The sequence below is a fragment of the Hipposideros armiger genome, unplaced genomic scaffold (assembly GCF_001890085.2).
Source record: "Hipposideros armiger isolate ML-2016 unplaced genomic scaffold, ASM189008v1 scaffold_268, whole genome shotgun sequence".
In the NCBI taxonomy this organism is placed as follows: domain Eukaryota; kingdom Metazoa; phylum Chordata; class Mammalia; order Chiroptera; family Hipposideridae; genus Hipposideros; species Hipposideros armiger.
Window position 1 is genome coordinate 133,442 of NW_017731618.1, and position 22,192 is coordinate 155,633.

At 39.4% G+C, this 22,192-nt stretch overlaps 1 protein-coding gene across 1 annotated transcript; it reads left to right on the plus strand.

Moving 5' to 3' along the window:
* Positions 1 to 13,404: 13,404 nt before the first annotated feature.
* On the plus strand, positions 13,405 to 15,908 carry LOC109390433 (gamma-crystallin F-like). Its single transcript, XM_019656861.1, is given in 4 exon segments — positions 13,405 to 13,558; positions 13,647 to 13,797; positions 13,800 to 13,891; positions 15,636 to 15,908. Coding segments are annotated over 4 exon segments (525 nt in total). The 5' UTR covers positions 13,405 to 13,549.
* Positions 15,909 to 22,192: the final 6,284 nt, after the last annotated feature.

The following is a 22,192-nucleotide window of genomic DNA, read 5'->3' on the forward strand; positions in this document are numbered from 1 at the left end:
TCTTAGCAATAACATTTATTTAAAATCTCAATATGTAGACCTTTGTCACTGCTACCGAACCCTGCCTGTACATTACAATCACTTGGGTAGCTTTCAAAATATATGATGCTCAGCCTTACTAAAAGATTCTGATCTCGTTGATTTGTAACTAATTTAGCTAATCTAGAGATTTAGATTTGGGAAAGATCAAGTCAGGAGAACATGCACAGAGCATGAAACTATAGAGAGACATGCCCAAAGCAAAGAAGAGAGTATTTGCAAACATTCACAGTGAGGGCATGCAAAAGGAAACAGGAACACTAAAATTAAAAAAGAAGAAAAAAACATCCAGAAGGGGTCATCTTATGAAATAACCTCTGGGTGAAGGGTGAAGAGTGGTGAAAGGGCATAGTGTGAGATGCTGCTAGGAGTTCACGCAAGGATGCATCCCCCGAATTTGGTGAGCAGTAGGTCACAGATAGTTTTAAACAGAGGAAACTATGTAGGTATTGGTGGGGAGATTCAAGGAGGCAGTGAGCAGGATTGTTAAGAAAGAGAATGGGTGGGGAAGGAGGAAAAGAGTGGACATAGAAGGTGAAGAGGGCATCATCAGTGAGTTTTATATTTGAAGGAAAGTGGGCAATAGGGGCAGCCATATATAGGTGGAGGATTCAAATGAACATTTTTTGGGGGGTGGGGGTCTGGTTAGAACTGAGAATATTTGAGTGCATATGGAAAGCAGCACTTATAAAAACACTGAAAAATAATTTAAAGCAAAGGGATATTTTGAGAAATGACAAGGATGAGAAAGCATGAGCTGCAGCAGAGTCCCGGAGGAAAGGGTACAAGGTCCAGTGAATCAGATTGCTCAGTTTGACTCCATTTTGTGAATGCCACAAAGGATGTGATTCTGTATGATCAAAATGTGTGGTTTTGATTAAATTCCTTAACCTCCTTATGGGTCAATTTTTGCTTCTATAAAATGGACATAGTGGCAGTATCTTAAAGGGTCATTGGGAAGAATATATAAGTGAATACAAATACAGGCCTTAAAGCACTGTCTAGCAGTACCACTTTGCTATTATTACTTATATCTTTGACCCATCCTAGCTCTTATGTTCATAGAAAATAACACACAAAAAAAACATTCTTACTTTTCCTAAGAAGACTTTTCTGAAGAGAAAACTGGGGTAGCGGGAGGTCCTGTAAATTGAACCCAGTCATTGAGTGAATGAGGGGCAAAACTAGACCAGTGGAAAAACCAAGTGCCTATGAAAAGGTAAAAACATTCTCTTCACTGTAAAGTTGAATAGGGTTTGGGATTGATGACTGCATGATAACTACTTCCTTCGATAGCTACTTTGCTTCCTTTAATTCAGATTCAATTATTACCCTGTAAGCATAATGATCTTTAAAATACAGAGCATGTCGCACAAAGGCAATGCAAAGGGACCTGATGTCATTCATGTTTTCAGTATAAGGCAGAAAGCTGGGATTATAGGAGGCTACTTCGCCCCTGTTTTGATAGCAGGCTCTTAACACTTTGCACCTTTTTCAATCTCATAGGCAAGCTTTTATTTACTCTTTTTCCAAGTAATAACTTAGGGTATTAGATATGAGTGCCACTACTTTCCCACTGTGGTTGTTCTGATATTGCACAGACTGCTTATTACCTCTCGCTTCTATTTTTTTCTGGAACCCAGTAATGTCATTTCCCTGATGGCTCCTCCGGTGGCCATCTCTAGGTAGTCACCAAGCAGACGTTGATTATAACACATTTCTTTCCTCCTCTCAGAGACCCATTCTTATTCCCGTTATTTAGTAAATAATGAAACTTCGCATTAGAATATTTAAATGCTTCTGAGATCCTAACTCTGTACTCTGCTCCTATCGCTTGACTTCCAAGGTTTTTATTATAATTTCAAATCCAAAATGTCCATTAAGACGAATCTGTTTAAAGCTCCTGTTTATCAAACGTGGTTGCTTTTTTCTAAATTATGGTGAAGGTAGCTTGTTAGCTTGGAAAAGCCTAAAAGTATTTCCTTTGCTTCCAATAAAAGCCTTCTAATCCTCTCCTGGAGGCAGATGGACCGACTACCAAGGCCCCACTAGGAAAACAGTCTTGTGCAGCAAGATTGAAATCCAATGATGTATATACTGCAGAGGCATGTTAGGTGTGGAGGCCATTGGGCTGTAAGCCAATGGGGTAGAAGTTGTTATCTGCTCCACAGAGGTAAAAATTAGAAAAAAGAGAAAGCATAGTGACGCTGAACAACATCTAAGGGGCTGAATGGTCTTTTTCTGGAATCCTGGAATGAATTCTTATACCTCTCCAGCCCAAGCAGTCAAATGTGCAAAGATTTTCCTAGAGGAAATTTCTGTGAGAAAGAGGATGGAGAAGGAGCTGAAATAATATTGGGAGAGCTGTGAGACTCTGAAGCAAGTCTGACCCTGTGTGAAGAAAATATGAGAGGGGAGATGGGAGAAAGGAACCCATGCTAGCGTGTAGCCCCTGACACTGCCATGTAGTCTAAGGAAATTCAGCAAGGCCATTGGGAAGTCCATAAGCCAAGTTCACTTATCAGAGGAGTCCCACGTCTGCCGTGAATGGGCTGCTTGAGTTTCCATGTTGCATTCTGTCATCAGATGGAAAGCATGGTTTCCACAAAACAGAGTGATAAATTTCAGAGCAGCAGCTGGGCCCTTGGTCAGGGACTCTCAGTAGCTGGTGGTCTGCAAGACATAGTTCCATGACAACCTCAGGATCCATATGAAGTCTCCACATTTGATATTTGAGATATGTGCTTTTTTTTTTAGGATTATGCCTCTTGCATGCTTTATGGCAGCATCGTATTTTGGGCATTTCTGATGTTTTTCAGAAGGAAAAGAGAAATAAGCCCCTGGCTATGCTTCACTGGAGAAATTAATTAAAAATTGTGTAGGGCATGCCCCTATATACGCTATGTGTCTACAGAGTGGCTTCTCAGGGGTTTTGTTTTTCTTAAATCGTGATCTCCAAAGGGGCAGGGCCTATGGCTGAGTTTGCACGATGTGTCACAAACCTCCCCAAGAAGGAATCGATCAATACTGGTCAGGTGTCCCATTCTATCACTCACTGATGGTGAGACCTTGGAAAAGTTATGTCTCCTTCCTTTGTTTTAGATTTCTCCTTAATGAAATACTGCAGCTGAATTAGATTATCTTTGAGATCCCTTTCAGCTCAAAAATGTCTGTTTTGAATGCTCTCAATTTGAATATCAAACAGCAGCTCGACAAATTAATATACGTATTAAATTTACTTATAATTTGGAAAAGCATTGAACATTCAGAGAACTAATAAGTGAATAGTAGCAACTAGAAATAACAGACCTAAATAATGGCAAAAGCTTTGTTCTTTGAAAATTTACATGCTTTGAGACAATAGTGCCTAAAAATTTAAGCACAAACTTCATAATAAAACCTACTGGCATATGGTGTAGGAAAATTTAATCAATATTCATCAAAATACTAAAACACACCTTCATTATAAATTGGAAGAAGGGCTAGCTCAATTAAATGGGGGAATATACAATAAATCAAAAAGCCTTTTTTTGTATCTTGCAATTCTGCAACTAACAACGGGAGTTTATAAAAAGAAGAACACTTAATCAAATCAGTTTCTGTGATAAAACACATCATTTATTTAGACAACAAAGAACATACCTGAGATAAATTTTAATACCACTGAAAATCTGACCAGGAGTTAGACTGAATAGCATTTGACTAAGAGACCACAGGAGTGGTTGGAAGTCAGGATTAAAGGTATTGCCAGAGGTCGCCTGTAACTGGTGGAAATATCAGTGATGTACTATTGCTCTAATGAATCAAAAGCAATTAAGGAAAAATTAAAAACAAAAGAAAGCGATATCTCCCTGTTTTCTAGCATTCACCAAAATTGCCACCTGGTTCTTACTTAACGTCTTAGTCCCATTGCCAATAGACCAAATGACGTTCTAAGTCCCAGGAGCTGCCAGTAAAGAAGCTGTATTTCTGAGTGACCAAAAGGGAGTGGACTCAAGTTGATAAATGATGTTCATAGGACTCATTCACCTAAATGGAGTTTCATTATGAGAGAAACAAAAAGAATAGTAAGTTGATATTTCAGTCTCTACTATCAAAGAATAAGTGATTCTGAGACGCATGATAACTGGGTTCTAGACCAGGTCCTGATGTGAACACACTGAAGTGCCTGGCACATGTCGCTTAGGCTCACTTAGGGAGGCCCTTTGGGTTCCAGCAGCATCTGTAAATGTGAGGACCTTGCATGTGGAGCTTTTGTTTCTACGTGTCACCATGTCCCTTCTACTACAATACTCCAAGTCCATCACCGTACAGCCTAGAGCTCATGATCATGATCTGGTAAAACAGCTAAATGCGGAAAGCAGTAATGGAGCATTTAGCCTCTTAATTCTTGGTCATTTTTGTTGAGGATGTTTTGCTACTTGTCCACCTTCATGAGCCTTTGCCAATTTTTCTTGCTAGGCAGTTTCTCATTTTATTTCTGGGAAGAAATGAGTATTAGAAACATTTTTATTGCAAACCAATGACTCTTAAGTCAACCAACCTTCAGAACTATTTTGTTTGGTCATATAGACCTGTACAGAGTTTGAAAGGCAAGGTCACTAGGCAGGTGCTTGGTAGTGCAGGCAGCACAGCATCTGTGGAACTACAGCTGGCCCCCTTCATGGATTGGTGCTTTGCGCTTGATCACTACAGACCTGAGTTTGCATCCCCTGTATTGAGATAAACTTTGCTTTCATATAAGCCAGGAAAAGTAGACTACAGCACACAATTATTTTTCTAAATTATTTAAAATAATTAGTACTTATTCTTTTTCCCACAAAAGCTCAGGGAATCATATGGTGCTTAGGGATGCTGCTAAGAAGGGAACACACACACACCCATTCAACATAGAAGGAAGTTGTAGAAAGTTCTGCAGTCAGAGAAATCTAAAAAGAAACCTCTTAATTTTTAGCATGTATATATGTATACATCATTTTGAGGAACAAAATTGTGTTTGAACTTTATATCAAGTTGGAGACCATGGGATAAGTGCTGTTAATTGGGGGAGACCAAAATATTTCCCAAGCTTAGAGTCACCAAAGTCACTTTCTGGCCCTGAAATTATGACATTGTGTTCCTCACTGAGGAGAAGTATAGTCATGACTCTCTTGCCTCTCCTGAATTTCTACCTCCTGCTTCACAATTCCCAGAGTATTCTTCTCGTGGAGAACCTTATTCTGTGAAATGAATTACTCCAAACTCTATGCATAGTAGAGCTGCCTTAGTTCTTTTCCTTGGTTCTGATAGTTCACTAGAAGCTTGGATCTGTGCAGATGTCTGCATTTAGACGTCCCTTGAGGATAGGGATCAATTTCCTCCTTTCTGTGGAACTAGCACGGAGCAGTTCAAATGTTTTCTTGAGTTAATTACTTTTTTGAATGTTAGCATTTCAGAGTGCAAGAAGTTCTTCAAGGTCATGTAGTCTAGCCACTTAGCAGACACTTAAATCCCATCTATTCTGTCATGATGATTGTTGAAACATAATGTGTTTATTTATCTCTACTGAAAGAGAACTCCCTCTCTCATAGTCTATCATGCCAGCTCTGGACAGCCTGATTTGGCAGTTCTATTTACAGCTGAAATCACACTCCTTGTTTTCTCCTCATGTTGTCAGTTCTGCAGTTGGGCACATACATAATAATGTCCCTTGAAACATTTCAGGATAGCTGTGATGTCCCTGCACTGCTGTTTGTTTTTTGTTTTCTGTGTGCTAGAATTTTCTAATCCCTTCCACCATTGCTTCACTAGCCAGATGGCTCTTTAGGAAATTTGGTCCAATCAATTTTTGCTGAAGGGTCATGCACAGCTCGGAACAGAAGACTTTCTACTACCTCTTTAGTTCCTGGGTAGAAATTCCGGCTCAGCCTGGACATGCTAGTGTATAAAGCAGCTTTTTGGGCAATGACTATTCTTATCTGTTCTGTGGAACAGGAATTTGGCTTCACTGCTGCAAAAAGTTGCCTTTCTGGGACACTTATCCAAGATTTATATCTCTGTTTCCTAACTTTTAAGAAATGAGCAAGACTATTAATAAAAAGAAAATGCATACAAAAATAATAATACTAACCCAGGAACTTAGGTGCCTTGGGAAGCAGAGAGAAAGCAGAGCAACATACCCCTCTATGATTTCAAACCTATCACCTTGTTAATCAGGTTAGACCCTGAAGAAATAACTTCTCCTCCCTCTCCATCAAACATTTCCAGAAATGCTAATAGTTAAAATTCTCTCCCACCAGCTCATTAGGGCCTGACAACCACACTATGAAAAAGGCTCTTTATCTCTGTGTCACTAATGTCACCTTAGAAATTGCAAAAATTTAGAAATTGACAGCAAAAAAACCCCCAAAAAACACAAGTATGTGCCATCAAACAGTGAGAAATTGTCAAGAGATTTGGAGTCATGGGCCTTTGGTGTATCTGGATCGGGTGGTGGGATCACTTCAATTAAAGAGGGGAGATCTAGCACTTTTCACAGATTATGTCATTTCATCTTCACAAAAGACCTTTAAAACAGTACTGTTAATCTCATTTTACAGACCAGGTAACTGAGGCTCAAGCTAAGAAAATTACCCAGGTTGTAGTTACCATGGCTGTTAAGGATGGCGCTCCCCTAGGGGTCAAGTTCGGCCTACCTCAAAAGCTAAGCTTTTATAAAAATTGCACTAAATTGGCATGAGCTCTGTTTTCCTAAGAACATATACTTTATATAATAGCAACAACAACGAAAACCATTTTGGGATGCCCTACGAGGGGAAAAATATAAAAATCAGTGGAACTTTCTCAACTGAGATCACGGGTCTTCAAATTTTCTTCTCTAAAGAACCAGATAATAAATATTTTAGGCTTTGCTGGCCATATAATCTCTGCTGCAACTATGCAACTCTGCCATTATAAGGTGAAAGCAGCCACAGACAATATGGAAACAAATGAAAATAGTAAAACTTTAGTCACAAAAATGTATTTACAAAACTTTATTTACAAAAGCAGGTCTGAATTTGAGCCTCCTCTGGGTGATCCATACACCCCTGGAGTGCTGGGCTGCCCACTAAGACCCGTCTCCTCCTATCAGGTCACCTGTCCAGGCCACCTACATGCCCAGGTGGGTGGTCTAGTTCTACAAGCCGGGACAAGCAGAACAGAGTTTGCTTTTTCAGCTGCTTAATATGTGCTTTTTATAGTTGCAAATGTAATTTTCCAAACATCCATCGACAATATTTCCTGACAGTTTTTTTAAGGAAAACAACTAAAAGGATGAACATCATCCTTTCTAATTGACTTCATCAATGCCCCACCCTAATCAGAAATTATTTGTATAACTACAGGTAATCTAAGCTTACTGTCATAGTGGTTCATCCTTGTGCCTTTTAGATAACTTTATTTTTATCTTATTCTTATTAGGTTTTCAATTAAGCTTGACAAGGAAAAACAATTTGACAAGGAGAAGCAACTTTGGGGAAAAACAAAAATTTTACATTCTACTTTCTAATTTTCAATTGAATAAATATAAGTTATAATCTGTACAATGTTTTCATCCAGAGCAAATTTATGAAAAAAATAATTAATACTGGAAGAAGAGGCAATAGAACAATAAGTAACTGTCACTGTGTGGGAGGTTGACATTTAAAGGATTTAAATGTAACATTATGTTTTGGAAAGGATATTATTTCTCTAATATGTTCATTGAACTGTCTACAAGGAAAAGTCAAACTAAATTTATCAATGTTTTCTAAAATATCCATGAATGTTATTAACTCTTGTAATGGGCATAACCGCACTTATAATGGACATAATAAACCAGCAGTTATCCAACCTTCCTCTTTTGTAACAGAGCAATGGTGGGGCTTAGATATCCACCCCTCTCCAGTAAAATTGATATGACTAAGAAGAAGATGATATGCACCTCCAGACCAGTTCCATAGTAATTTCATTCCCCATGCTTCAGAATCTATCTAGGTTAATGCGAGTCAGAGCATGGTATTTCCCAAAGGGTGGCATTTTTCTAGGCTGCCCTACACTTATGTAAAGATAAATGTCATTATTGATGCTAGTTTGAGTCAAGTTTCTCTTGGGTTTAAATGCATTCTATCTGCAGTCTATTTTGCTAACAATTCTTGATAGCTATTACCATATCCATTTTATAGTTAATGAAACTGAGGCACTCAAAGGCCATGTGAAGATACCTAACACCTGGAACTGTCTGTTTTATTCAAAACACAAGATCTGGTGCAGGCTTTCACCTGTTCTGAGTATTACCCAATAAGGCTGTGTTAGTTTTCTTCCTGCTGTAAGCTCTTTTTGTACTGGGGCACCCACTGAAAATACAATGATTATTTTCTGGACCAGAAATATAGATAAGAATATGGGGTCCCTAGAACTTCAGATTCCTTTGTTAACCGTAAAGCTTTTATTTGGTCTCTTGTGTGAAACAGAACAGCTGTGACATTAATAGACTGACTTAATTGAAATACTGACGGGTTATTCTCTTTCCTTAAGAAAACATTTTATTTATTTTCTTAAATGTTTGTAGACAGATGTTAGGGAGATTCATTTCTCTAGAATTGTTTTTTGGTTGTTTTTTTTTTTAGTTTTTTTTAATACTAATATTGTTGAGTGGTAGAATGGAACATTCTGGACACTTTTTGAAAGGTTGATGGTAGACCTATAAATGTGTGACTTTCCTACTATGAATGGAAGCAAACTAGGAGATTCGGAGCTCTGCTTAGCTATAGGGAGACAGCATAACACAATGGCAGGAGCATTGGCTTAAAACTAAAGAAAACTAAGTTCTGTTCCGGATTCTGATACAAATTCTCTAGGCCGCATCTGCAAAATGAGGATGTTCACCCAAATGACTCCGAAAGTCCTTTTTAGTTCTGAGATGGCCTATATTGACATGCTCTTTTTCTACCGAACATAGAAAAGATGAGTTTGAATGTCAAGGAACTGTTCCCTGGCACCAAATGTTTCACCAATGGAAGTTCAGAATTCTTCAGAAGAGTTTAAAAAGGGAAAATCAGCCCCCTAGACTATGGTATGTGCAGACTTCCAAAAGAGTATAAGGGGGAGGTGCTTAAGGTCCCTGACCAGGAGATTCTCCATTCCACTTGCGACTGTTGATGGTGACAAATGGAAATGGTATTCTAGAGCGCCAGATCTGCTGGGTGGATTAACGACGCTTAGTGTATGTAGTACACACCCCTGACAATGGAGCCTCTCTCCCCTCTGCCTGATGCTCTTCAGGCAATGATATCATATGTGGACATTCGCTAAAATCACAGAAGACAGTTGCTATAGTTTCTAGCTTAACTGTCAGTGACTACTTGGCAAAAAGAGATAATGACTAAAATTTTTCCATTAAAAAAGTTCACTAATCCTGCTCCCTGAGTATTTTTTAAAATTTCTTTTCTCTTGGTTTTATTGAATTATTTGAAATCAGATATTTAAAGTGTATTATACTTTAATCCTTTGGATAGAATAAAATAGTTTGTCAATTTTAAAATGAAAAACATCTTAAACTTTAATTATGCCTTTATTTTCTCCTCTGCCACATGGGGGTCAGAATTCTTTTTTTATTAAATATATTATAATCACAGATGTAGTTATAATCTAAATATCTTAAAATCCATATGATGTAGCAATGTACCTCTTCTTTCTTCTTTTTCTTATTGCCTCAAAATTGGAAATTTACCTTTATTTTTAGCATCTATTTTAGCATGGTGACACGAAAGGCAGGTTTTTTTACATGTTTTGTATAGTCTGCATTTCACAACTGTTATCACAAACTGATCAAGCATGAATTGCCTTTAAATTCTTTTCTGCTGTTAATGTGAACGCTACAAATTTATTAAAAGCAAATAGTCCTCATATTAAATATGCAGATGGTTTGTAAGGCCTTAATAGAAGACAGTTGTGCTGGACAGAGTTATTCCTGCCTCAAGTGATAAATATTCAAGCTAATAACACTTTGTGTTTATATAACTAGCTCCTTTGAGAACTTTGGTACTTTCCTATGATTAGTGTTAGGGAACTGTCGCTGTCTCTTTCAGAAACAAACTCAATTACAGAATTTTGTTGTATGGCATGTGATTTAGAGTCAAAATATAATTTGGTGGCTTTAAATATTTTATCCTCAGCATGCCTTAAAAGTACTTCAGGAAAGTTAGTGGGAAATTCATTATTTGATGTTTATCTTGGGAAAATCATCAAAATGATCAAATGATCAAAAGTTTCAAATAATAAAACAGTCAGCTGGAAAAAAACTTGCCACATCCTTTTGCCACATGCTATAAGGCTTTATAAAAAAGACTCTGGTGATTCAAGTTTTCGCCTTCTCTTGCCAACACTCGTAGTATTACATGCTTTATTTTACAGTGATCCAATTCCCCGTTTCATCCTGCTATATTTTCTAATGGATTGTTTTGCTGTTGTTGTTGTTGTTGTTTTCTCAAGAGCTTGGAGGAAAAGCTTAATTAAGTGCCTTAGTAGAGCATTTGGGGAAGGGAGGATAAAAACAGATTATGTTCCTGCTAAGTTCTGTGCTCAATGTCTCCATATTATATGTCTTTTTCTGTTCATAGAGTCATAAAGTCTTTCTCCATATTTCTGAGATAATGTAAATTGATGCTATTCATTTCCAGAATCCTGGAAAGTTTTCCTTAAGAAGAAGTCTACTCAGCACTAAGCTTTGCATGTTAGAAGATGGAAGGTGAAGTTGAAATTAAAAAAAAAAAAAAAACATCATGAATAACTGAACTAATTCTCCATGATTATAAAGAAACAAATCCCAAATTCATCATGAAATGAAACCATTTCACCGTCAAAGAATCACTTAGAAACCTTCAAAACAGAGCCCCCAACTGAAACCAGGTTCTAGACCAGATTGTGAATTTGTCAAAGCCCAGGTTTACCACCTTCCCTTTGTCAGCTAACCAGAGCCCCTTTTCCAGAGCCCACTGTTCATAGGCTAACTCTGGTTGTCCAGATCTTTCCATGTATTCACCGCATTCTTGTTCTCTTTGGCATGGTGCCATGATCCAAGGTTTCCAGGCTTGATCACATCAAAATTTATTTCAAGATCTTTTCTCTCAAGATCTTTTCACCAGGAATTAACTAGCTGTCCTGGAAACTCATTTACACTGATCTGTAAAAGAATGACACCTTCATTATGGTGATTGGTAGGTAATGTACTTCTATCTTAATGGGCATTACGAGAGTCACAATACCGAAAACCAATGGTTTTAAAAATTTACTTTTTATTTATTTTTTACATTTTTTTTAGCTGAGCCATCCTGCCACCTGTTGGCAGCTCAGCTGGGGCCCATGTGGGCAGCGACCTTGTTGCTCAGAGCTCCCATTCTTGAGTGAGCTCTTAACCAACTGAGCCACTCGGCTGGCCCTAAAAATTTACTTTTTAAAAATTATCTTTATCCAGTAATAAAACCTGTTTTCAATTAAGGTTTTATATAAAACAGATATTTGAAAACGCTCTGGTTGAAGTGGGGAATCAGATCAGGGGCCCTCCCCCTGTTGTGTGATGTTTGCAGCCTATCGGTGACTGAGATTGTGGCTGGACCAGCCCTTTTGGTTCTTATTATGATTGCAAGATGCCCCCAGCGATAATCATCAGGAAACTTTGGGGGGGGGGAAAGCGTATAACTATAGGTCCTAGAAATGACATGGCACACCTGAGGCCACATAGCAAGGTGAGGGGGAAGTGGAGAGGTGGAGAGGAAGAGGGTGCAAGGCTGGGGTTCTGCTTTTATTGAGATCAAAGGGGGTGTCATGGATTCAATCTTTATTGGTGATTTTAAAACAAAAGAGCAGGAGTTTCAAGCATGAGAAGAGAAAAAACTGGAGGTCTAAATGCTCGTTATGAAAAACAACCAAGGTCTCTAAAACAAAGAGGGTAGGGGCCTGACTTTTTACCTAGACATGTGGCTGGCAACGTGTTTAGTCAAGATCTTTGAAGTGGATGCATCACAATCAAAGGTTAAGTCAGGCACTTGCATTAAAAAAAAAAAAAGAATAAAAACAGCTGTCAGGGCTTACAGGACAGTCTTATTCTTCCACCAGCTCTCTGAGTGGCTGGCCCCAGAGCACCGCTGAAGAATTCCTGCAGTTCCAAAAACACAGTCTACAAACCTCAGTTCTGCAGCGGAGTGGCTAATGGCGAGACTGTTAGATATACATCTAGCACTTTCAGACCAGTGGTTTTCAACAAGAGATGAATTTGTACCCATCGGGACATTTGGCAATACCTGAATATATTTTTAGTTGTCATAACTTGGGGAGAGAGGAAGGGGGCGCTACAGGCATCTTATGGGTAGAGAAGAGGGGTGTTGCTAAAAATCCTGCAATGTACAGGACAGCCCTCCTCAACAGAGAGTTTTCAGCCTAAAATGTCACAATAGTGCTGAGGTGCAGAAATCCTGCTTTAAAGAGAGTGGGGCTTCTGGAGCTCCTTGGGTTCTTGGTGGAGTGGGGAGGAAGAAAGACTCCAGTCTCTGGAGCCAGAGCCTTAACTAGAGAGCCACTAGGGCTGGGAAAGGCAGAAGAGGCAGAAGCTTTGTAAAATTGTGGGATTTAAACGCTGTTATGTTTGCAAGTCAACTTGCATTGGTCAGCAGCTAGATGCAAAACAACAATAAGAAAAATCAACAGACAAAAAACATGGTAAATAATTATAGTGGGATGAATAATCACCAGTGAGTCACCTCATGAATTCCCAAGTCGAGGGTTTCCTTGCCTGTGGGGTAGAGGCAGGAGCTGAAGCCCTGGAGATGTCTCTGCAGATGTCCCTGGTCCCACCCAGTCCCAGGGGGCAGAGCTGAGGCCAGGTGCCTACACAGGGTGTCCTGGGGGCCCAACCCCCTGTCATCCTTCCTCAGGTGTTAGTGATACCTGCTACACCCGCTTAGCAGCAGGTAGGATGGTAGAGAGGGTCCCCTGGTGGAAATCCCATCCTGCTCTAAATGTCCTATGGGGAAGGCAAGTTCATGTCCCCCGCCCCCAGGTTCCACCTTCTCACCCCAAGAAAATGCTCTCTGACCTAAACTCCTCTCGCCGGAGCCCTTTCTGACCTCAGACCTGGTCACTGCCCTGTGTTGTTACTCAAAATGAGATCATTTTGAAATTTAAAAAGACAAAATATTTGATTACAGTTACTGATTCGGTTAAACGTCTTTGCTCAGTTCCAATTTCCTGAATAGGGTTCATTTAAAGTCCGAGGGGCACCAAGTGACAGTTTTAACCTTGGTCATCGATTCGAAAGGCCTGGAGAGCTTAAGAGGAAACACAATAAGTCCCCCACCCAGCCCCGCAGTCAGGACATAGACAAGGGAAAGAGGAAACCCCCTCGCCCCGGGGCCCCTTTTGTGTTGTTCCTGCCAACGCAGCAGCCAGCCTGCTATACAGACCCGCGGCGCCACCAGCCCATCCACTGAACTTGCACGGTCAGTGCCAACCAGCCATGGGGAAGGTGAGCCCAGCGCCCAGGCCAGGAGGGTCCCCGGCAAACGGGGGTGGGGCCAGGCCTCTGAGCCTCTCTCTCCTTCCCTTCCTTGCAGATCACCTTCTACGAGGAGGACCGGGGCTTCCAGGGCCGTCACTACGAGTGCAGCAGTGACCACTCCAACCTGCAGCCCTACCTCAGCCGCTGCAACTCCATCCGCGTGGACAGCGGCTGCTGGATGCTTTATGAGCAGCCCAGCTACCGGGGCGCCAGTACCTCCTGCGGCGCGGCGACTACCCGGACCACCAGCAGTGGATGGGCCTCAGCGACTCGGTCCGCTCCTGCTGCCTCATCCCCCACGTGAGTCCAGTTCCCCGGGTCTTTCTGTGCCCTCCAGCCACACCAGAGCCCCAGATGTAGTTAGTATTCATCCTATGCGATGGTAGCCTTTTACTGGTTCTAACTATATTCTCTTTTCCTTTAGTAATGCAATGCTTCTAACTGGAATTTTTTTTTTTTTACTTTGTTAAAATTAAACTCACCTGTACTGGGAAAAGGTAGTGAGTACGTGCTGTTAGTTCAGAGTGTTTATGCAATAGGCGATGAATAAGTAACAGATCAAGTCCTTACTGTCAGGTGGACTTAAGCTGGTGACTCAGATTATGTCTCTTTCCTCATCTGTGAAATGGGGCTAATAAGAGTAGCTAATTCATAGAGCTGTGATGAGGATGAAAGGAGGGTACCTGGCACATGGCAGGCCTCCCCTTCCCCCAAATATAAAGTATTATTATTAACATCAAGAGTCTCTCAACCCCTGCCTGTTGATTAGGCAAAACAAGTAACGGACAATGTGACTCCAATGGCTCCTGCGAACTCCCCGGCGGCCTGGAATTCCAGTTAGTGACTCTCTAATTTGGCTATGACAGACTCCTGGGGAAAATGTACCCCTTTCCTGAAGTTTGAAACCTCCTTGGAGGGTTAATGCCTCGATAGGACCCAGACCGGCTTTAGGAGCCTGAAAACCTGGCTTCCCCTTTCCAGTCCTGACTCTTCTAATTACTGACTGCAAGCTCTGTCATTAGTTTCTCACAAAAGAAGAAAAAGCTTATAACTGTGCTCCACAGGTTTCGGGCTGTGGTGAAGATCAAGTCAGAATACGTACATGTGTGAGTCCTTTACACACCATGGACGATACATTATCAGCAATCTTTTATACTGCAGGATGAATTGCTTATGCGAACCTTTCCTAAAGAGGTTTTAATGGTGGAAGAAGGAAGACATTCAGACAATGGGTACCTGTTGGGAAGGAAGATTAAAAAAACCAAATACTCACAAACACACTGACAGGATCTGCTGAGGACAAACAGCCTAACTTTCCACTTCTTTAAAATTTATCGTCCCTTGACTGCACAGGCCTGCTTCTCGGTCTGGAACTTCCATTTTTGTTTATTATCTAAAGCAGATTCGCAGGAGCACAATATTACAGCTGCGACCTGAACTTAATCTTTATGATGGTGCTTGCTTCTCAGGACTTCAGAGCAGCAGGCTTGAAGCAGAAAGGAAGGGGATTGCCTGGTCTGGACTCTTGTCCAGAATTGCCACCAATCGGTGACCTCACATGGGGGAAAAGAAATTCAACTTCCTTCTCCCTTACCCTCTTCTAATGTTGTTGAGATTCAGAATGATACCCGTTCCCAGGGATCTTTTCTTTTTTATACTTAAATATTTAATTATTTTTATGTCATTCAAGGAGCATCTCAGTGCACCATAAGTCTATGAAGAAGAGAGCAAAAAATATATAAAAGTTGTTACTTAAGAATGGTACTAAATAGAGTGCATGCATACTTAGTGTAGCTTTTGATCCTAGAAAACTCTAGGGAGCGCCATTTGTATCTTGATCTGCATGAATGGTGCCCTCTTCAGTTTTGCAGTGAACAACCTACCCAAATGTACACAGCGGCCCTGGTGCTGGCTGTCTTTTTCATTTTTCACCTTTGATATAGAAAAGATAAAGACATACCTATCCACCCAGGTCTGTGTGCGATTGGTTACTAAAGGCTAGGTTTTCTGACTTTTCCTCCTGGGCTGATTGCCGAATCCACAGACCAGCTCCCACCGGATCAGACTCTACGAGAGGGAAAATTACAGAGGCCAGATGGTGGAGTTCACTGAGGACTGCTCCTTGCTTCAGGACTGCTTCCACTTCAATGAGGTCCACTCCTTCAACGTGCTGGAGGGCTACTGGGTCCTCTACCAGATGCCCAGCTACCAGGGGCGGCAGTACCTGCTGAGGCCGGGGGACTACAGGCGCTACCACGACTGGGGGGTCACGAGTGCCAGAGTGGGCTCTTTGAGGAGAGCCGTGGATTTCTACTGAAATATTTTTATTCTACCCTTTTCTCCTTCTGGAAGCTAATAAAATGTTTCCTGTGCGTTTCATGCAGTCCTGTAGGCCTGTTTTCCTTTCAGGCTCCTTGGAAGGGCTCAGCAAAAATAAAGCTGGGACTCATGTGGGCTCTCTTATATGTATTATCAGAAAGGGTGGTCTGGGGGGTAGCAGTTAAGAGCACAGCCCCTGAAGCCAGAATGCCTGCGTCCAAATCCACCTAATAGCTATGGATGGTAGAGCAAGTTATTTAGTATTTAGTATTTCTGTGCCTCAGTTTCCTGGTTTGTGAAATTTGGAATAATAATACTCTTCATCTCATAATGTTATGATGTGGATTTAATGAGTTATTTTAAAATCACACATTTTAGCTTTGCATATAGTCATTTCTAGGAAACTGTTCTATAAGACTCTTTAACTACTCTGGGCAAATATAGCCAAATCAGTGCCTTAATCATTTTTTAGCAGGATCACATGTTAGTATTTAGGAGAATAACCACATTTTACAAGAGTTGTAATGATGAGGGAAAAGTACAGGAAACTGCTAAAAAGATAAAAATGATAAGCACGGTAGAAAGTGAGAAAGAACAGTTGAGGGTCCTAAACTTGAGCATCCAATGATGAAGTGTCAAGAGAAATGAGAGCTGAATACAAACTGTACAATCCCTTTTTTAAAAGGTTACGGAGGGTATTGTGCATAAGGCTCAGTGCAAATGTTTAACAAGAGGACACAAGGTCTCATTAATACACAGGGGATTTTTTTCCTTCTTTTTATTCACACTCTACTTTTTCAACTACCGAACAAAAAAATCAGAGAAGATGGGGTCTAATTTGATAGTCCCTAAAATTTTAAGGATGTATATATGGTCTAGGAGGGAAGATCATTAAACTAGAGGGGCCTCCAGATGCCTCCTGTCCCATCAATGGTACTAACGCATCCATAGGCTTTTGCTAGGTCCAAGGAATAAATTCTTGCTCCAGATATGGGAAAATAGTAAAACCCTGCATTTCGGTTACAGAGGAATTTAAAAAGAGAGATGTTCCCTTCAAGATTCATGCCCTGAGATTTTTTGTAGAAATATTTGAAAATGTTTGTCAAATAGCTGAATGAGAGTAGCTTTTCATGGAATCTGAAAAATAAAACCTGGAGAATTTGAGAAATCCATGAACGACTTATTATCCTGTCCAGCAGAAAACCTAAATATTGCATGCTGTCCTTTGTGAACAAAATGCTAATAGACCAAAAGCAAATGAAAGGGCGTAGCAGAGAGGGAAACTTTTTTTTTTTAATCAGGTGTTGGTTTTCAAAACTCACTTCAAGTAAATTTTGTTTGGTTGGTTGGTTTATTTATTTATTTATTTTTTTTTTTTACAAGATGAGATCAATGTAAAGATTCCAGGATGTTTGTGTTGACATGCAATTATTTTTACCCTGACATATTTGTAGCTATAGAGAAAAATGCTGTCAGGCTGACTGACAAAATTCTCCACAGTCATGGAAACTAGAATTCTGATAAAAGATTCTGAATGTTGAGGTGATAAATTGTTTACAGCACTTGAGAGATAAAGAGTTACTTTTGTAAGAGCTATGTGTACTGATGAGTTTTATGAAAAACCCTTTGCCCTAGCCAGTAGAGGAGCTGAATGTTATATTTATTAAACGGAAGGAGAAAAATGGAAATGTCTGATTCATAACACATACACACTGAGAATACCTTAACTTTACAAGCAGTATTCTTTTCCCACAAGGGACTATACGTGATACATCGATACTGGTTATTTTCACTCACACATTTATGTCGGGTGTTAGCCAAATCAATTACAATATCAAATTGGAGAGGGAAAAAGGAGAATGAAATACAGAAAGAAGAGTAGGTTTGTCCACAGGACTCAGAGTTTATTTACAACTTTGTATTTTATATATTTACTCTGTGAAAAATGAAGGCCGTGAAACATTTTCTAAATGACTTTCTCAGAAACGCTCAGGCTCTATGCACACTTTGAACTCTCGTTAGTGGTCTTTTTCTGAGCATCAGTGTTGACTGAATGCAAAGAAAATGGGGGTTGGGATTTTTGGCATTCCAAACAAAATTCACTGAACATCATCAAGATAGTAGAGGGGTGCAAGTGAGGGTTTGTCACGTCTTTCATCTGATCCATCTATTTATCCTCATTTTATCATAATGTCCAAAAAAGGAAAAAAAAGATGGTCAACTGTGAGAATGTGGTTTTGATATCAAAGGATCAGATAACAATATTGATGATGATTATAGTAAAATAATAATAATTCAATTGAAAATATTGCTACTAACTGTAAGGACCATAATGCACATGCATTTTATTTAATTTATTTAACTCCTGCCTGTTTGCATTTTCACTTTTCCCTTCCTTCATGGATGATGCATCATTATGTTATCCCTGAAAGATCCAAGTTCAAAATTGAAACCAGGTAAGTATGAATATCTTTTAAAATTGAAACCTGATTATTTCTAGAGTGGTCCTCCTCAGTTACCAAATTTTATTCAGGGAACTTTTCTATTATTTTTATTTTTAAAAATTAGTTTCAGGTGTACAACACAGTGCAATAGTCATACTTTTTACCCCTCAAAGTGACAACTCCCCTCCCCCAATCCGCAGCCCCATGCCCCTCCCCCCACATCACACATATCTATTACAATTCCATTGACTCAACTCCCACACTATACTCGAAATCCCGTGACTATATATATATTCAATTATAGTTGACATACAATATTATACAACATCAGCTTCAGGTGTACAGTGCAGTGTGATCAAGCTATTCAGGCAACTTTTTGCAGGTTGTCATTATTTAGGCAAGTTTTTATGCATATTATTATTTCCTAAAAGAATACAAGTCTAATGTGAGAAATGCATTATTTTGGTAATGGAAGCTTTCACCTATTTAAGAATATTCTGTGAAAATGAAAATATTTCTGCTTGGGAGTGTTGTTGAATAACGTACTAAAGTAATACTTGATCAAAAGTAACTTAGTGAGGAAAGTGGGCACTGAAAGAGACAGTGTTAAATACATGATTGTTGAAAGGGGAGGGGTGTGTCGATCTGAAAAAAAAAATCTGTATGAATCTGAAGTCTTGCCTAGGTCTTACCTGTGATTAGGAAGAGAATGGGCACTGTGTGACACCTCCACATAACAAAAGGCTCTGGCAGATAATGGGGAGAGGTGCAGCCCCAGGTCACTGGAGATAATAGAATTTACTGTGTCTCACTTGTAACTAATTCAAAAGCTCCTTCTACTGTTTACCTTCTCACATTCAGAAAGACTTTATGGCTTTTTTTTGTTGGTGGTGGTGGTGAAGAAAACTGGACCTCTATGACTTAATACCCTACAGATAGCTTTAGACTTTATTCTCAGGGGTACTGCTCATTTTCTATGGCATGAAGGGAACAAAAAGTGACTTTTTTTCCTTAATAGATAAAGATCTATAAGTACCCTTATTCACATCTTCCACCATTTTTTTTCAAAGATTTGTAATATCTGTTTCTGAAAGGAATTGAGGTGATTTAGAGATTAAAATACATGAGGGACGAGGCATTTAATTCTAAAACAAACCAGATTTTATTTGAAGTAAACAAAATGCACTTCAGTTGAGCAGATCTAGGGGCAGTGAATTCATTGTCTCCAAGCTCTCTGGCATCTGCAAATAAAGGAATCATAATGGGCTGCATAGTTTTTATTTTCTGACAACATAAAGTAAGTTCATTCATCTGTAGAAGTAAATTTTGGCTTAGACTGAAACCCCAGCTTAAATTTCCCATAGGGACCCTTGTTTACAAATGGAGGGACTTTGTGCTGGAAAATGCACACCCGGGAGAAGGTGGTGTGCAGGGGACAAGAGGATGCTGTCCTTCATCAGGTCAAATCAACTGTGCCAGGAGCTACAAGACTTGGAAACTTGGAAAAAACACAAAGTAACTATTACAACTCAGTAATAAAAAGACACTTGAGTTAAAAACAGATGAAAAGACCTGAATAGATTATATACAAATGGCCAATAATGATATGAAAAGATATTCAACATTATTAGTCATCAGGGAAATGCAACCCAAATCCCCCATTAGACACCACTACACACTCAGTTGGGTGGCTATAATTTAAAAAGGCAGAAAATAACAAGTGTTGGAGAAGTTATGGAGAAATTGGAACCCTCATACACTGCTGGGAGGGAGGCAAATGGTACAACTGCTTTGGAAAACAGCCTGGCACTTCCTCAAAAAGTTAAACATAGATTTACCACATTACCCAGAAATTCCAAAGCTAGGTGTTTGCCCAAGAGAAATGAAAACGAATGTTCACATTAAAAAAAATTGCAAACAAACATTCATAGCAGCATTATTCATAATAACCTAAGATGGAAACAACTCATGTGTCCATCAACTGACGATGGATAGACAAAATAGATTTTCATACAATGGAATATTATTTGACAATAAAAAGAAGTAGTACGTGCTACACATGATGAACCTTGAAAACATTATGTTAAGCAAAAGAAGCCAGTCACAAAGGATCACACTTGGTATGATGCCATTAATAGAAAAATTTCAGAACAGACAAATTTATGAAGACAAAAAGTAAATTGGTGGTTGCCTAGGGACAGGGCGAATGAGTGAGGGGTGGCATGTGAATTATATCTTAACAAATCTGTGAAACAAAAACACAGAGGAAACCTTCAGGGTATATGGCTCACAATGCCACATACAAAGTAATCTTGGAATTTTTAAAACCAATTTTGTCTTTTCTTACGAATGCCATTCTTTAATTTCCTGCTTTACAATAGGATTTTACATTTGATCCTTTAGCAGTGAAGTTGATAGAAAGGTAATTTTTCAGAAGAAATGGATGTGCAGAACATACACGTGGTTTCCACTAAACCCTACACAATCAGTAACAGATGTGCAAACAGAAGCCTGGTTTTCTGATTTTCAACCTAGGAGTTAGTCTCTTAGCAACACAGCCCTTCAAGTTGCCAGCTCCAAATACTTAAGCCCAGAACCTAAAATTATATTAAAAAGCAAGGAAATACAGTCATGAGGATGTGCTATTAAAATAAAAATGTACGGATCTTGACCCCTGAACTTTAGAAAATGCAGTACAAAGAGGTTAGAGCTCATTCAAGTCAAACTTAAAAGGAATCATTTCTCACCTCAAATTGTGATTTTTAAAAAAGGGCCTCTTTTTTTGTTCTTCCTTGCAAGAGTTATTTCTTAGGGAGAAGGCAGAATCTGCTGGTCGACAGTCAGTTTTTTCCCCTGACCTCTCATTGATTTTAAAGTTATATTTGGTGCTCAGCATGTAACTGGTATGAAAAAATACTTGTGGTGTGAGAAGAGGACAGAAAGAACACAGCGCTCTAGAACAGAGCAGGAGGAACTGGAGGCTGAAGAGGTCTTTCTGGCGACTTATTGAAACTCTTATTTCAATGAGCCCTGTCATTTTTAATAGCTCAAATCAAATGAATTCTCTCATGTCACCTCTGTTCTGCAGAAGAAATGGAATCCTCTCTGGTTGAAAAAGATGAAGAAAGGCAAATACTTTTCTAAAATCTTTCTCTATTTGGTCTTCTTTTATTTTTTTTATTCCTATTTCTTATTTTTCCTTCTTCTTATATTTCTTGTTCCTATTAACATTTCTGTTATCTTTCTTTAAAGCCTCCGAGCTTTGTTTTAGTCTTTTGTTTTAGATTTTTGGTCTCTGGTATCTAGATAATTTCTTTCTATAGAATACGAACTCAAAAATGTCATTGTTGAAGGTGCTGGTCTTTATTCTTGTGGGCAGTGAGTTTTTATTCCCCTGCTTTTATCCTGTCAGCACCTAGAAATCTCACTTTCCCAGACCACACACATCTTTGCCTTCCTCAGTCTCTTCACAAAATGAATTACATTTCTAGGGATGAGGAACCACGTCTAGTTTTGGACTATGGTTTGGTTTTTATTAAAATCAACGTAAGAGAAATGAAAAGGTTGTCTAACAGTTGTTGGCCTCACATGATGTGACTGATGACAGGAAGGAGGGAGCAGAGAAAGAGAGGTAACCAATAGAAATGGCTGTCACTGAGGTTTCAGAAGAAAACGCTGAACTCCCAATTATATTTGTGTGTACATTGCTTCACTTGGCTGCGTTTTTGTTGTGCACTCACTGCCTTCACAGTTTGGCTGATTAACAACGTCCAGGGAAATATTGCTGGGTGACTTGGGTGACTTGACTTAAACGGAAGCTATACATCCTCCTTCCAAT